Below are 16,809 nucleotides of genomic sequence, written 5' to 3'. Positions count from 1 at the left end.
TGGGGACCCCCAGTGCTTCCTCTCAGCTCACGTGAACGATGCTGCTGCTGAAAGACTGTGAGTCCTGCTTTCTGTGTATGCACCCACAGTGGACTTGCTCATCCATGTAGATCCCACTTTTAATCTTCCCGAGGACCTGCCAGATCCACCCCCACGGGGGTCCCAGGCTCTACCTCCCCGACCTGTGCTCCTGGGTCCTGGTCTCTCCATGCCGGATCCTACGCAGCTCCTCCTTGGTCAGCTCCTGACTCGGGACCTGCCATCACTGATCCGGAAAGGTCTCCCACCAGTGCCTTCGGATCGCCCCTGGTAGTGCCACTCAAGACAGAAGGTTCTAGAAGTCTCCTGCGGCATCTGAGTGATTTGTAGACAATTCCTGGGGTCTTGTCCCTGCAGACCCCCGGTGCAGATGGAGCAGGGGCCATTCCCACCCCACCCGATGACCCCAATGCTAGGGAGAGGAGGCGGCTCCTGCAGGTTCAGTCCCTCCTCCTCCCACCTCCTGTTCTGCGTCTCCTGGAACCAGTTGTGTTTTGCCTACTGGATGCGCCACCCACCCTAGAGCATTAGCTTGGGGAGCCCCTCCCTGGTGCGCCCTCTCTCCTCCTATGCATAGGTGACACGGGTGACTCAGGACTAGACAGCCCTTCAGGTCCCCGTCTCCTGTGACATCTCCGTCTCTTTGAGGGTGGGTAGGACCCGGACCTGCTTTTAACCCAAAGAACACGTCAGAGGGACTGGGACATCATCGCACGACGTGGCTGTAAGACGGTCACTCTGTCTGCCCAGTCAGCAGGTGTTTACTGAGCAGCTGTTACGTGCCAGCCCGTGGTACCGACCAGAGCACAGAGGGGCATAGAGGGACTTAACCCCCGGCCCCTGGAGCCTGTGGGTGGGAGACGCGCTGTACACAGGCCCGACCGGGATCTTCTCCCTGTGACTGTGACCTGCACGCTCACTCTTCAATGTGTGGGACAGAAATCCAATAGTCACGGAGCTTTTGCAAACCAGGATGTTTCACGTGATATCCCAGATCTCTGGCTTCTTCTGAAGCGTCAGGGGATCAGGCGATCCTGGGCACGCGCGGTCTCTGGCAGTGGTTGGCTGGGGCTGAGGAGCTGTTGTCTCACAGAGCTGAGCCTGGCCCTGTGGGCACTCAGCCCATCACCCTTCCAGAGAAGGAGCCAACAAACGGGTGGGTGTCGTGACAGCAGGAGTCGCCACTGAGGAAGGATCTGGGCTTTGCTCTCCTGGGTGGGTGGGTGGGTGGGGCCTGCTTGCACCCTGAGCTGATGGGTTTTCTTTTCTACTCCAATGACTGTCACCACCAGGAGCCAGGAGATATTTTATTCTCACTCTCAAGATCCAGGGAAGGGATGGCAAAGGGGACTGTCCAGGGCCCTGGGCTGCTGGAGGTGTGTCTGGCATGATCAGGAGGACGGACCCTGCAGGAATGCATGTGTTGATTCAGAATATATTTCACACACACGGACCGCAGGCCGGGGGGTCCTGCAGAGGGGCTGAGGCCAGAAGACTCCCTGTCCTGCGGAGCTCAGGGTCCAGGTGCTCCGAGTCCAATCAATGTGTAAACAATTTGATTAAAAAACCAAAAGGCATGTGCTGTTGGCCAGACTCAGGAGACCCCGGTGTCGGCAGGACACCCCTGGCTTAGCTGAGGGGAGTGACTAAGTGAGGGGAGGCGAGCGAGGGTCGGGATGTTGCAGATCCTCTTTGGATAAGACTCCTGGGCCTGCAGGGACTGGCAAGGGGTCACCAGCCCTGCAGAGTGCACCTGGGCCACGGGTTGTGGGATGGGAAAAAAGTTTTCTTATGGCCTCACATAGAGTCCTGATACGCCATTTCATAAGCAGGTGGGCTGTGTCCTTTTATACTGAACGACGGCAGGACCGGGCCAGCTCCTGTTCTAATGATTCCTCTACAAATCCTCTGAGAAAACCCCCGAGCCCCAGACCAGCTGGGCTCACTGCTGCGTCCTCTGCAGCCTGGCATACAGTAGGTGCCCCATCAATGTTTTTTTTTTCTTTTTGGTACCAGGGTTGAACCAGTGTCACCTCCCAGTCCTTTTTATTTTTTATTTAGAGAGAGGGTCTCACTAAGTTGCTTAGGGCTTTGTTAAGTTGCTGAGGCTGGCCTCAAATTTGCAATCCTCTTGCTTCAGCCTCGAGAGCTGCTGGGATTATAGGTGTGGGCCGCTGCGCCCGGCTCCAATCAGTGTTTCTTGAATGATCTTATATGAACTCAATTCAAGGAGGGTTCTAGAGTAAACGTGCTTCAGATCCAGTGTCCATGGCCCAGAGTCAGACCTGGGTGGTGTGTCTAGGCACACACACTGCGGGTGGTATACGCCATAGAGTTGAGTTAGAGTCCCTGCACGACACTATCAAGTGCATAAATCTCTGAAGTCCAGGATTAGCTTTCTGGGTTTCTTTTTCAGTCCTACTATGACTCTGCACCTACTATGTGCCAGACCTGTGCTGGGAGCTGGGTGGAGAGTGGGGAGTCAGATAAGGAAGATTTCTGTTATCCCAGAACTCAGTCCTAATGGAGAAGAGTGAGCAGTTATCATTGCGATCCAGTGTGGTGGCATCTCTGCTGAGGGGCCAGCACAGGGGCGTCTCCTCCTCCTCTCCCTCCCTCTGGGCCGGAGGATGCTTCCTCTTGAGACCCCCAGCCAAGGAAAATCCTGTAGCACCTGCAGTGTGGAGAGTGACCAGCAGGTGGCAATGCTACCCAGCAGATTTCCAGGTACCTTTCCTTGGAATTCTCTTTCATGAAGTCACCGAGATTAATGAACACAGCAAATATTTATTGAGCACCTTCTATGTGCCAGGCACTGTTCTTGTCCCTGAGCATGCGATAATGAGCGAGAAATACATGGCTGTACCTTTATGTAATTTAACAAAAATTCATTCACGGATGGTATTGTATGAATTGATCCCGGGTGCCTGCCCTGTGCCAAGGGGACAGAGAGTGACGAAGGGTGAGTCCTGGATGTGGAGGGGGAAATGGTAGTAGGCCCAGGCGAGGCGAGGCCGTGGGTCCCACAGCTGCCCTGGCTGAGCACCAGGGTCTCCCGACTTACCCAGGACCCGGCTCTGCCCCCTGAGGTCCATTAATCAGGCCCCAGGGCGCTCTTAAGAAATTCCTTGGTGATCATGAAGCTCATCCAGGGCTCAGAACTGCTGCTTTGTGTCTGGGCCTGGCTAATCCATTCATTAATCATTTAATGAATTCATTTCTGAAACATCGGAACATCCATCCTGTGTGGGATGACTTGCAGAGATCACCTCTAATCCTCCTCGCCTCCCCAGAGGGAGGGACGGTCCTGGCCAGAGTAGCCATGCTCACCGAGAGCATCCTAGGGACCAGACGCCATCGGGAATTTCCCATCGAGGCCCTCGATTCATGATCACAGGGACCCCAAGACAAGGCCGTTACCTCATCCTCGTCTTCGACCGGAGGACCCGAAGCTCAGAACCGCTGGTCATCTGCCAGAGGCCCGGACCAGTGACTGGCCGAGCCAGGTTTACAGGCACCTGGAATCTGTTGTTCCTGCACCGTGCACCCATTTGACAGACGAGGCCACTGAGGTTCTGGGGACCCATGTGTGAAAAGTCTCCAAGAAGGTGGTGACTGAGCTGTGAGTCTAGGATTCTGGGCCTCTCAAGTTGGTCTGATTGAGCTTGGGTCCCAGTGTAAGTGAGAGTGTAAGAAGGATTTCAGGTGGACTCACTCCCTGGTAGAAGCAGCTCTCTCCGAGTGTGCACCTTCAGAGCCCCGGAGGTGGCAGGAGAGGGATCCAGAAAATGGCCTGAATTTAAAACTGGAGACCTGGGTCTGCTGTGTGACCTTGGATGAGTCGCTTTCTGTCTCTGGTCTCCGTTTTTCCTGTCCGTTCAGTAAATGGGGCTGGGCCAACACCCAGAGCTTAGCAGAATCGTGGGTGGGCAGTAGTATGTCCCCACACCCTGAAACGAGGTCAGCCCAGGTGGGTTTTCTCCATCTTGACATGATTGGCAACTGGGGCCGGGTCCTTCTTTGCAGTGGGGGTTGTGTCCTAGATATGGCGTGCACCCCCTTTTCCACCACCAAGGATTCTCTAGAAATTTCAGGTCCAGGGTTCTCTGAACACCCCGGTCTAAGGTTTTGACACCTCTGTTGTAACTGGAGTGACGTCATCCTGCGCTCTCTGGGAACCCTCTGACGTCTTACAGACAGAAGCACCAACCTGCCCCCTTCTTCTGCTTTTCCTCCAGTTTCCCTCTGTGTAAGGAAGAGACGCTCCTCTTTAGAGGACATTTGGACAAAATGCTCAAGATGAAGCCGTGACTGTCACAACTGGTTTGTAGAAGACCCCGTGAGTCGTGCAGCACTGGAACTCAGTGGGAATTGGCACCCAGCGTACATTGAGCATCTACTGCATGCCGGGTACGCCACTGTGAGCTTTCAGGCTGGTGCTCAGCTGTTAATCCTCTGGAGGAGGAAACCGGCTTGTCTGAAGCCACATAACACCACTGGTAAGCAGCAGGGCTGGGATGTCACCGGCACCCACTGCGCTCTGTGTCCTGTGTGTGTAACAGTTTTCTCCAATGAGGAGCCCCTCTGTGCTTAAGCCCCCAGGGTCTTCCCGAGATTCTCTGGGCTTTGCTTTCTCAGAGCTCAGTATTTTTCTAAATGAAGATCAACACTCAGCAGCCTCCACTTGCTGGCCGAGGGAGGCCGCTGGGGGAAGCTTGTCCATGAGCCCCGACCTGGCCACTGCAGATGGGGGCTCGGCCCAGCTGTGACATTCTCATACCCCGAGTTCAGGGTGCTCTGTGTAGGGCCTGGGAGGTTTGAATGCCATCCCAGTAAATGACTTTCGTGTCTGATCCTATGAGCTCTCAACAGATGGCTGTGATAAGTCGCAGCATGTGCCGTGAGAGGTGGTCTCTAGGTTCCGTGAAACACGGTCCAGTCCTGGGGTCAAGGAGGACTTCCTGGAGGAGGTGACCCAAAGATGGATTGCTATTTCACTCCTAGGCCTGTTTCTCCTCCCTGGTTCCCGTAGGCTCCTGCTCCGTGAGAGTGTGGATCATGTCTGCTTGGCCATTGCCCTGTGTCCAGGGGCTAGCACCGTGGTTCCCAAACTTTGCCCCAGGGCACCCTGGGGTGCCACCAGGCACTCACAGGAGGGCTTTCAAAACTTTTGAGGGAACACGGGGACATCCATCAGACCCCTGTGAACTGCTCCACGAGCTCAAGGTCATCCCCAAGTTCACCCAGGGACAGACTCCGGGCAGAGAGGAGGGGCCCGGGAGGATGCATCCCTCCAGGCCACCCCCACCCACCTCCCCCAGCCTTGCCCACCTGCCCCCGTCACCCCCCAGGTGGTGCCAACCAGGAAGGACAGCTGCAGTCAGAGCTCTCAGGACCCGTTCTGCACCTCTGGACGTTCCTGAGGGAGCCCAGGAGCCTCTGGGGCACCTCAGATCCCAGGTGTAGCACCACCAAGACGCAGCAGGTTGAATGTTGTTCGCACTGACTGCTTCGAAAGTGGGCCACCGGGTGTGTGGGCCCAGGGCGTCAAGCGTGGTGGCCTCGGTTTTGATGTGGCTGCATACAGGAGGCGCTCACTGAGCAGATGAGCTGCTGCCATTACCCACTGTGAATCTCAGGGGTTCCCAGAAGCCCACAAGTCGGGCTTGGTCCCACCTGGGTGCTGTTGGGGGACGGGAACCGTGAAGAGGCGGGGCTTGGCAGGAGGCTTTAGGTCATGGGGGCGTGCCCTTGGAAGGAGGCGTGCCCTTGGAAGGAGGCGTGCCCTTGGAAGGAGGCGTGCCCTTGGAAGGAGGCGTGCCCTTGGAAGGAGGCGTGCCCTTGGAAGGAGGCGTGCCCTTGGAAGGGGGCGTGCCCTTGGAAGGGGCGTGCCCTTGGAAGGGGGCGTGCCCTTGGAAGGGGGCGTGCCCTTGGAAGGGGGCGTGCCCTTGGAAGGGGGCGTGCCCTTGGAAGGGGGCGTGCCCTTGGAAGGGGGCGTGCCCTTGGAAGGGGGCGTGCCCTTGGAAGGGGGCGGGCCCGGCGGGCCCACAGCCGCCTCTGCTCCCACATCCTTGTGCTGGGGTGAGGAGTTTTGTTCCACCAGGTAATGCTGCCGAAATGTGCTGCCACAGGCCCCCATGAGGGGCCAATCCATCATGGACAGGGTCATCCAAGACCCTAAAGTAACGGAAGCATACCCTGCTCCACAGACAGTATGACTTCTTTTCCCAGGCAAAGGCTCTGAGGCCAGAGAGGGCAAGTTACTTGCCCAAAGTCACCCAGCAAAGCTGGGGGTGTGTCCAAAAACCTGCCACAGGCCCCTGTCATCCCCTGTCACCCTCACCTGCTGCCTGCAACCCGGCTGCCACCACAGGGCAGCTTCTCCCAGCCCCTGGGAGCCCAGCGAGCCTCCTGACACCCTTGGCTGGCGGGGTCATTAGCGTCTTTTTTTGTCGGGGAGCCTCTAACTGCCTGCAGATGGGGCCCCAGGGAGGCCGGGCAGCCCGGGAGGGTCTGGGGAGGCTGCGTCTCATGAGCCTCATGAGCGGAATCCCTTTTCCTTTTTAATCAACGGCAGCTCCGCGTGCTGTGCTCCAAACACGCTTTTGTGTTTAGCGGCTCATCCCTGGGCTCTGACGCTGAGCTGCTACCGCGGCTTCTGGGGACTCTTGGGGAGGCCATGGGGAAGGGAGAACATCATCCCCTTCCTGATGCGGCTCAGAATCGTAGCTGCTCGTGGGCTCTGGAGGCCGGAAGGCAGAAATCAAGGTGCAACAGGACTGTGCCCTGAGACCCATGGGGTCTCTGCTTCTGGTAGAGGCCAGCAAGGCCTGGAGCTCCTGTCTCTGCCTCTGTCCCCGTGTGGCCTGGCCCAGGCTGAGTCTCCACGGGCACACAGTTTCCCAGCCCCTTCCCCTGCCTCCTTTTAGGACAGGGCCTTACTAGGTTGCCCAGACTGACCTCAAACTCCTGGGCTCAAGTGATCCTCCTGCCTCAGCCTCCCCAGCAGCTGAAACCACGCCCCCCCCCCCAGTGCTTGGCTCTCTCATAAGACATGGGTCACTGGATTAGCACCCCCCCTCAATATAATAGGACCACATCTTAATTTGTCACACCTGTAAAGAAAGGCCCCCCTTTTTTTGTACCCAGTATTGAACTCAGGGGCCCTCGACCACTGAGCCCCGTCCCCAGCCCTATTTTGTATTTAGAGACAGGGTCTCACTGAGTTGCTTAGCACCTTGCTTTTGCTGAGGCTGGCTTTGAACCCATGACCCTCCTGCCTCACCCTGCTGAGCTGCTGGGATGGCAGGCGTGGGCCACCGTGCCCAGCAGACCCTGATCTTGATAAAGGTCACAGTTAGGGGGGTCAGGACCCTGACCCAGCTCTTTTGAGGAACACCACTCAACCCATAACAGAACCTGAGGGGACTGCGGAAGGAGGTGTGGCCGAGGCTCCGGGGCAGGGCCACAGGCTGAAGTCTCATTGGGATGCCGCGTGTGAGTTTGTGCCCCGTCTGTAAGCCAAGGCAAAATGAGGTCGGGGTTAGGGCTGGCGTGAGTGGCGGTGGACGTGGAGGGGAGAGTCCCAAGTTTGAATCTGAGGGAGCGTCGTGACCTCCACCACGTCCTCCTGGGCCTCAGATATGTTCACAGATGCACACACACACACAACATCTATGCACACTCACGCACAATCACGATATATGGATGACACGTGTCCCACGCTTTCTGTGCACGGTGACTATCGTGATCTGCCTTCCTCTCGGCCACAGCTGGGAGGCTGACTGTGCCCCCAAGGCCCAGGTGATGCGGGCTGGTCCCCAGGGGCCGCTGTGGGGAGGGGAGGTCCCTGTGCAGTCACTTGACTGTGACTGGCTGTACCCATAGTGGGGCTGTTCGCAGCACCCTATGTAAAAAGAGAAGCATCACCGACAGAGTCTACCCCACAACTACTGGGGGAGCGCTGCCCCTTCTACACGACCCCGTGCTTTCTTCAAGCAATGGCCTGACTCCTGAGAGCCCAGCAGGGTCCCTAGGAAAAGCTTTAAAGAGCTCTGAGTTTATATCTGACCTCAGCTGTTAACTAGCTGTGTGACCCCAGGTAGACAATTACCCTCTCTGAACCTCAGCATCCTATTCTTCCAATGAAGACAGCAGTATTTCTTGAGGAAGAAGAGAGGGGGACTGGGTGGGTACTCTGTATCATGACCGTAAATGTTACAGTCCAAGGGCCCTGGTCCTCGCTGGCCACGGTGGGGTGGTGGCCATGAGGATAAAGACCCTCCCTACAGCAGAAGGCCACCCCCAGCCCTTCGTGAGAAGCAGCCGGTCTGCAGCTGCGCAGGAGGCGACAGCAGCCGCCGGGACTCACAGACGCAGTGGGGCAGGCGGGAGGTCCAGATGGGCGTCCCGGTCTCGCGGCTGTAGCAGGTGAGGAGCGAGCTGCCGTCCAGCACGAAGCCCGGGTTGCAGGTGTACTGGATGGTGGTGCCCACCAGCAGCACAGGGTCCGAGATCAGGCGGGTCGAGTGGTCCACCTCCCCCGGGTCGGTGCAGTACATGACTGCGCGAGAGCACATCAGACCGAGAGGCGTCAGATCGTGGCTTGGCCCAGAGTCACAGAATGTTCTAGAAAATTTCCGAAAGGGGCATCTCTCGTTGAGCTAAAGGAGGCTGGAGACTGGGCCAGGACGAAGGAGACCCGGGTGTAAGGCCTCTTTTAGGAACCTGTCTTAGGATCTGCACGGGGCCTCAAAGGTCTACGGGTAAGGCCATAGGCCCCTCCATCACTTGTTTAAAAAGGAGGCAAAGCAAATCTTTTTTTTTTTTTTTTTTGTACCAGGGATTGAACCCAGATGCTTAACCACTGAGCCACTCCTCCAACCCCTCTTTTAAAAAATATATATATATTTTAGAGACAGGGTCTCACTAAGTTGCTTAGGGCCTCACTAAGTTGCTGAGGCTGGCCTCAAACTTGCCATCCTCCCACCTCAGCCTCCCCAGCCACTGGGATCCTAGATGTGCCCCACCTTGCCTGGAAGCAAATCTTTTAACAAGGGAAGTGCTAACTATAGCCACCTCAGGAGGTCCTGGGTCACCCCTGACGGGAACAAAGCTGGGTAACTCCTCTTCACAGTGTTTGATTAAGATAAAGCCAGAATCCAGTACGTCTTTAATTAAAGAATCAATACCGAGGAAAGTAAAACAATAAACCAATTAAGAAGGAATGAGGTAGGCAGTATGTATGGGGTGGAAATATCTCCATTTTTCTGAGTTAAAAAAAGAAAACCCAGGACAGTTGCTGGGCAGTTGGTACAAATCCCTCCACAATAAAATGACTTTGTAGCTATTGATTCTCTCTCTCTCTCTCCCCCCTTTTTCTTTCTCTGTTTTCCTTCCTTCCCTCTTCTCCCCCCCCCCCAGTCCATTGCCAGAGAGCCAGGTCATAAGGGACTGTCCCCTTCTCTTTGTAACGGGCCCCGGCTGCCTGCCTAGCCAGCCTGCTTTGCCAGTGGGCGCCCACCGTGTGGCTCTGGGCACTGCCAACGTCAGGAGGGTCGCTGGCCCCAGAGAGGCCTTCGTAGGGGCGCCCACTGTTCTGGGGGCTCTCCGGACCTCATTTCTCTAAAAGGGAGGCGGGCTCAGGCCACTTGGTGGGTGTCCTCTGCTCGGTTGGGACCTCGAGGGCTGGCAGAACCACTCAAATACAGACTCCAGGATTTTAGAAATGAAAAATCTTACATTTCAAATAATTTAAAAATTTCTTGACTCGGATTGGAGACTTTTCTCGGCAAAGATGAAGGTGAGCAAGAAGTCGTTTCTACCGAGGGCTGGTTTATGACCTTCCCAAACCTTTAAGGTGTTCCGGGTGGCGGCGGGGCCGTGGACCACGCTCATGAGCTGGTCCAGGGGAGCTCGATCCTCACTGCTTTAACTCTTGTCCACATGCACACGCGTGTGCACACACACACACACACAGAGACACACACTTACAGGACACCCAGGACAACCCACCCACTCGCTGGTTCTGTGGGCCTCCTGCAGCACCTGTTCTGCCCCTGCAGTAAGGCTACTTGTTGGAAGCGGTTGTGATAGGGAGTTTACAGGTGACCCCACGTCCCTTCCCGATACCTTTCTTCCCTCTGCCAGCCCCACTTCTTAGCGTGCTCCTCTGATTCAAGTCATGTTCAAGACATGCTGCTCTACGTGTGTCCCCCGGGAGTCCCGGCAGGAGGCTGGGGGCTAGAGCTTGACTGAGGAGGTGGGAAGCCAGTGGCCAGGGGAGGGGCTCCTCCCAGTCTAGCTCCCCGCTCTGCGAACAGACATTAAGGCAGAGACCAGGAGCCCTACCTTTTCCTAAGCCCCCCTTCCAGATCCCAGAGTCAGCCACGGTCACCTGCCTGGTCACTCTCCTGCAGAGGCAGGAGTGGTGAGGGGGGGAAAGAGTCAGGAGCCCCAGAGCCCGGGAGCTAGGCTCTGGAGGCAGTCAGCTCCATGAGACGTGGGGTTAGGACGGGGGCTCCTGTCTCAGGGCGTCCCAGGCTCGTTTTCTCTGCTGGCCCAGATGTTTTGAAGACCTGCGTTTGGGTGCTGGTTCTGAACAGGCCGCTTGCTCCTCTCACCGCAGTCCCCACCGCTCCCTACTGTCTCACCTCCAACCCATTCACTCATTTGCACATCTTCCAGTTTTCTGAGGGCCGAGCCTGAGCGCTCACCGGGACCTACAAATCAGCATTAGTGGAGGGGAGGGGGCGGCTGAGCCGATAAACAGGGCAGGACTCACCGCCCACCGACTTAGGGGAAGGAAACAAGAGGATTCTTACTTTTTTCACAGAATGGGGGGTCACTGCTCCAGCTGAGGTCCCACTGACAGGTGAGGGTGTCGCTGCCCACAATGTCGTAGCCCGGGTCACACTGGTACGTGATTCTGGCACCCCTCACCAGCTCCGTGTGGGACGTGGTCTTCCAGCCGTTCTGAATCTCAGGCAGGTCTGAGCAGGAGTCATTCCTTGATACCTCTTCAAAACAGAAACAGCATCCTTAGAGGGGACGGGGCCTTTCCGGCTCGGGATACCCGTGTCAATGTTGGAAGAAAGAACAAATCGAAGAAAAACCCTCACGAAAGAAGCAACACCTGTCTGAATCCCCAGAGAGGCGGCCACTCTTTTCATAGGGAGATTTCACCACGATCCCTCCACAGACCGTGGGACTGACTGGTGGAAACTCTTGGTTTGATAAAACCAGCTTAGGATTCGGAGCCACGCAGAGCCTAGTGCTGCCACATCCCGGCCGTTGCTCCTCCTCAGGTGCCCCGTTCCCACAGCCACCAGAGAGCAGCCACACAGAGGCCGGCCTCCTGTGGATTCCAGGACCTGCTCATCCCTGGAATGCATTCTCTGTGGTCCCCACCTGAACTGAACGGGCCATTGCAAAGGTGACCAGGTGGGGCTGGGGACATACACAGAGGCTGTCTCCTCGCTCTCTCTGGACCCCTGGCTCCGGATCGAGCAGCTGCCCTGTGGTGGTGCCCAAGCAGCCCTCTGGAGCAGTCCCCAGGGGAGCAACTGAGGCCTCGTGCCCACTGAGCCATTGGGAAGCAGGTCATCCAGCCCCTCTGGAATGACCAGGACCCTCCCTGACCTCATGAAGACCCCCAGGCAGGGCCAGCCAGCTCAGGCTGCTCCTCATTCCACAGACTTTGTGAGAAAATGCCTGTTGATGGCTAATTTGGGGTAGAATCTATCACACAGAAATCGATTAGCAATACATTCAACTTCTTCCTATCTGGCAATTGGTGCATTTGGTGAATCAGTAAGACCTGTACTGAGGTTTTATTTTTTTTTTTTGGGGGGGGGTACTGGGAATTGAACCCAGGGGTGCTCACCCACTGAGCCACATCCCCAGCCCTTTTTATTTTTTTATTTAGTGACAGGGTCTCGCTGAGTTGCTGAGCCTGGCTTTGAACGTTCGATCCTCCGGCCTCAGCCTCCTGAGTTGCTGGGATGACAGACGAGCACCACCGTGCCCAGATACCTTAAGATAATACACATTACGATAAATGCTCATCTATGCAAACAGAAAGGATTATTAGTGTATTCCTCTAGTCACATTGCATGTCGCCAGGGAAAACTAACCATGCTCTGGGAAATGCCACTGAGAGCTTATCCATTCTCGTCCTCCCTTGAACCCTTGTTCCTATGGTAGCAGTCCGGAGCCCACTAATACTATCCTTGCATCGGCGCGCACACCGCCAGCCTCGGAGAACGGAGCTGTTATGCCGTGTAATTAATCTGAAGTTCCTCTGTGCTTCTGGGGCAAGCGAAGCCTCCCCATTGTCTGCAGAGAGCCGTCCCGAGGAGCAGAGCTGTTCCTGGGACTTCATCATGGCTGCATTTGGAGAGCGGAGATCTCATGGGTGTCTTCTGGAGGGAGGGGCAGGGAAATGGCTTCTAGAACGGCCTGGTGGGGGGACAGGGGCCTCTATTTTTAGGCCTTTGAAGAATCAGCCGAGCCCTGCATTTGGAACACAGCTGCAGCGGCTGGGTGACACGGAAGGAGGAGACCCGGGCAGAGACAGGGACGCGGCTTTCCTTGGATCAGATGCTTTGCGGCCGGGAAATCTGGGCTTCTCTGGCATCTCAGTGTGAGCCCTGCGCCCACGCCCTCTGCAGGCCCCCCTCCTCCTCCCTGGCCTTTGTCACATAGGTCACTTATGCAGTTGCTGCCATCGTAATGCAGAGCTGGGGCCCAAATCTCGGCCCCTCTGTTTACTAACTGGGCGGCCTGGGTTTGGACACTTCCCTTTCTTGGGTTCCCAGATGGTAGCCAGGGACCCGGGTTCAGGAATCGGCGGGTTTCTCCACCCACCCACCTTCCATGGGGGTTCTAGAAAGCCCCTGCTTATAAGAATGAGAAACTGGAAACCCCCCTCTCTCGATCCTCTTTCCTTGAGAAGCTGCGTGGCTCCTGCCACATCCATCACCTGCTGTGGGCGTCACTGTTGTCATCGGTAGGTCAAGAGCCACGACCCCGTCTATCCCAAGGACAAGGTGAGCTGGCTCCGGAGGCAGGCACGACTGTGCTGTGTGTGCCCTAAGCTGAGCCTTGCGTCTCCATCTACCCGTCGGACTAAGGTCCTGCGGGCACCTTAATGAGCACCAAGGGTCTGAAGTCACACTTTCAGGTTCATGGTCAAGATGAGCACCCAGAAGAGGTGGCGCAGTCACCACATACGCACCACTGCCCACCAGCCTCTTGATCCTCTGTTAGCGTCAAACCCAGACCCGCCGATCTTCAGTCCAGCGCTGTGTGTGACTGCAGTTGGCCGACAGCATAGAGCTGGCTTCTCACCCTGTGGTTTGAGGAATCAACAGGTCCCCAGGGACCAGTGTCTCCTTAAAGAGCACTGCTCCTTCCTCCGTGCTTTTATATTCCTTGGCCACAGGCACTGGGCAAAGAACAGCAAGGGCATCCGTCGGTGCCAAGGAGGTTTGGGAGGTCAGAGCACGCAGCCCCGGGGTCTTTCTGGAAGCATCCATTAGCAGATTAAGTCTGGGCCATCTTCCAGAGCTGGGGTTAGGACTTTAGGTAAGATGGGGAGCTTCAGTGCTCTCTAGAGACCCCAGATCCCTAGAGACCGTCAGACCCCTCCCCTGGATGAGAGCCGTGTCCATGTTGGTTAAATCCAGAGCCAGGGAGCAGACGCCTCTCCCACCCTGTGACAGGCATCACCAATCAATCGCGGCATCCTTTCCCCTGACTTCAGAGGGGACTCTGCTGAGTGCTTTTCAACAGGGTCTTCAACTGAAGCAGTCACTGACAATTGATCAGCATGAAAATGGAACAGAGATCCATAGACCATTCCTGGGAGGTTTAATGGTGTTTCTTTAAAAGAAACAAGAATCAAGGAAACTCTTCTCTCTCTCTCTCTCTCTCTCTCTCTCTCTCTCTCTCTCTCTCTCTCTCTTTCAGGTTACCCAAATCAGTCAGGCTGCATGTCTCCTGGAAAGCATCCCCACTCTCCATGCTAGCCCCTTCTGTGCTTGACCTTGACATTGGGGTTAGTGGGACCACCTCTCCTTCAGGGCAGGAGAGGATTCTGCTCATTCCCAGATCCCGGTGCCCAGTGAGGAGCCAGCCTACAGGAGATTTTGGTGAGCAAAACTCTCTGGAAATCAGAGATACCACATTTCCTGTGAAATAAAATTGTGTGTGTGTATGTGTGTGTGTGTGTGTGTCCACTTGTCAACTGTAAAATGTCACACAAGTCTAAGTTTCAAGTTCAGCCAGACTGTCCCCTTGAACTCCATCAGCCTCAGACAGAGGGGGACGTGTGCCATCAGGCTGAGCGTGGTTCCGGAGGGTGGTCTCCGCACCTGAGGGGAGGTGGGCACAGCCACCAGCACGTCTTTCAGCCGGGGGAGGGGAGGTCTAAGGAGCAGCCTGGACCCAGCCACCAGCTGCCCCCCCAGCTGGCCCGAGGGCACCTGGCCCAATAGCTAGCTGAGCCCTCCCCTGATGCGCCCGAGGGGGGGACACACAGGTCTGGTTGGAGTAGCACTCTGACAATATTTAGCAGCGCAATCAAGGCTAACAGGGCCCTGGAGCAGCATAACAAAGGATCGATACTTGTGTTAGCGTCTTTGAGTGGGGACGTGTAGCAGGCCAGAATGAAAACTGTCCCCAGCTGGGGAGGATGAAGGCAGGGACCTCATTTTAGCACACAGCAGGCTTGAGCTGGTCAGGGAGCGGCTTGTACTTCAGAGGCCAGGAATGGTGCAGGGAGGCCACGTAGGTGAGAGGGGGTGGGTGAGTCCCCAGGCCAAGGGCGCGAAGGAACTCGAGACGTGGACACTGGCTCCAGCCAGAGCGTCCCTGGTGACGTGGTGGTGGACGGGGCTGGGTGGGAAGGACCCTCCTCTCCCCGTGCACTCTGGGAATGACGATGCCACTGTGATTCTGGGAGGGACCAGCCCTAGCTCTGGTCACTGGCTGGATCCAGCCCTAGCTGCTGGAGCCTGCAGGTGTGACCCACCGCCCTCCGGATGTCGGCAGAGGTCAGGTCCTGATTGACCCCGTGGCCCCAGGTTCTCTGCTGGAGGAGCTTAGAGGGCTGGCCCGGCTGTGCCCGGATGGGGGAGTCCCTCGTCCTCCCTGGTCCCGGGCTGTGTGACACCACACGATCGGGCCAGATCTTCGGTGCTCGTCACGTCCCTCCCAGGGCCAGGCTCACTGGGACCTCGTGGTGACCCAGCTTCCCCACCGCAGGGAGGAGGGCAGGCGGTAGGTGGGGGCCGAGGAGAGGTGTGGGGTGGCGCCTGTCTGAGCCACCTGGAGAAGTGGAGTTGAGCGGTGGGTGGGCGTGGGGGAGAGGAAGAGGAGCCAGCCCAAGAAGCAAGGTCCCCTCTCCCGGAACGGAGCATGCCTGGTGGTGGTGGCTGGTGGGTCAGGAGCGAAACCTTTCCCTCCGGCCACCTTAGGTCTGAGCCCAGGAGACATTCGAGAGATTGGGTCCCAGGGAGCTGTTTGGTCAAGTTCACGGTCAAGGCAGGAAGTGCCGATCAGAGGTCCCTGGGACAGGGTGCTGTTTCCACCTGGAGGAGAGCAGACAGGAGGGGACGGAGGCCAGGATGGAGCCCAGGTTTAGAGGCTGAGCTGGGATCGAGGATGGAGCCACTAAGGAGGGAGGGCAGGTGACGGGGGAGGGACAAGGATGGTCCCACGGGACAGAGCTTGAACGGTACGGCAGAGTGCTTCTTGGCTTTGTTTCAAGATGAGCAGGAGAGGAAGGGCAGGCAGCCCCTCTGAGGATCAAGGCAGACGCCTCTTGCATCTCTAGGGCCCAAAGTACATGAAGTGGGAGACATAGAACTGTCCCTGTCCGACAGGGTGGCAGGGGAGAAAAATCCTAGGGAGAGCCAAGCCTCAGATTCAGGCAAGAAGCTGAAGCGTGTGTTTTGAGAAGGTACAGATATGGGAGCGGGGCTGTTGAGATGCACAATCTCAGCTGACTACAGACGAAACCCGGTCACCACTATTCCCATATTCCCAGATGACAAAAAGGGGGCTCAGAGAGGGTCAGTAACTTGCCCATGGTCACACAGCCATTGATGACAGTACTGAGACTCAAACCCTAGCCCAGATTCTTAAAAAAACATACATACTGACTGTACCAATATATTAACAATCTCCTTGGCACAAAACTTTCTAACAGGTCTATCTAGGGAAACCATTAATAAAGGAAAAAAAAAAAAAGAAATCCGAGACACCTACCTATGTAGTTCATGATAAATCCCTGACCCTTTCCAAAGATGAGGCCGGCAGGGTCCGAGTGGAACTGGATGGTCAGGTCCGGTGTGGAGGAGTAGAGTTTCTGGGGGCCAGTGTTCCCAAGGTACTGCCCCAGGATGTGGGGCGTGACCTCGTCACCATCGTAGATGGTCAGGATGTCACTGTTGCTGAGGTTCAGGCTGCGAGGGCAGAGAGGGGGCAGCGATGAGCGCTCGGTTGATTTTTTAAGGGAACACATAATTTCTTAAGATGTGCTCCATGTCAGGCCCCAGACTGCGACGAGGGGGTGACGCAGGCGCAGACTGCAGAGGGGACCAGGACATGCGGTTCCCTCCCGAAACCTGCACACACATCTGTGGGTTCCTTTCTTTTTACTCTGCTTTTTCTGTTCTCTCTTACATCATTCTTCTCTCCTTCTCCCCTCCCTGACATTTTCTGAGCACCTACTACGTGCTAGGCTCCATGCTGCACCCAGAGGCA

The 16,809-nt window shown here is 56.5% G+C and overlaps 1 protein-coding gene across 3 annotated transcripts in view; it reads right to left on the bottom strand.

The window, feature by feature from the left end:
* Positions 1-16,809, bottom strand: part of SEZ6L (seizure related 6 homolog like) — a 158,284-nt gene that overhangs the window by 11,165 nt on the left and 130,310 nt on the right. For all 3 annotated transcript variants that reach the window (XM_081285090.1, XM_081285091.1, XM_081285092.1), the window contains exons 10-12: positions 16,312-16,508; positions 10,863-11,057; positions 8,411-8,602 (exon numbers count right to left, since the gene is read on the bottom strand). In XM_081285090.1, coding sequence (XP_081141216.1) covers positions 8,411-8,602; positions 10,863-11,057; positions 16,312-16,508 — 584 coding nt within the window. The remainder of the gene's footprint in view (positions 1-8,410; positions 8,603-10,862; positions 11,058-16,311; positions 16,509-16,809) is intronic.

The sequence above is a fragment of the Spermophilus citellus genome (assembly GCF_964194105.1).
Source record: "Spermophilus citellus genome assembly, chromosome: 3".
Lineage (NCBI taxonomy): Eukaryota > Metazoa > Chordata > Mammalia > Rodentia > Sciuridae > Spermophilus > Spermophilus citellus.
Note: the sequence above shows the minus strand (reverse complement) of the source record. Positions and strands in the feature narration are given on the sequence as shown.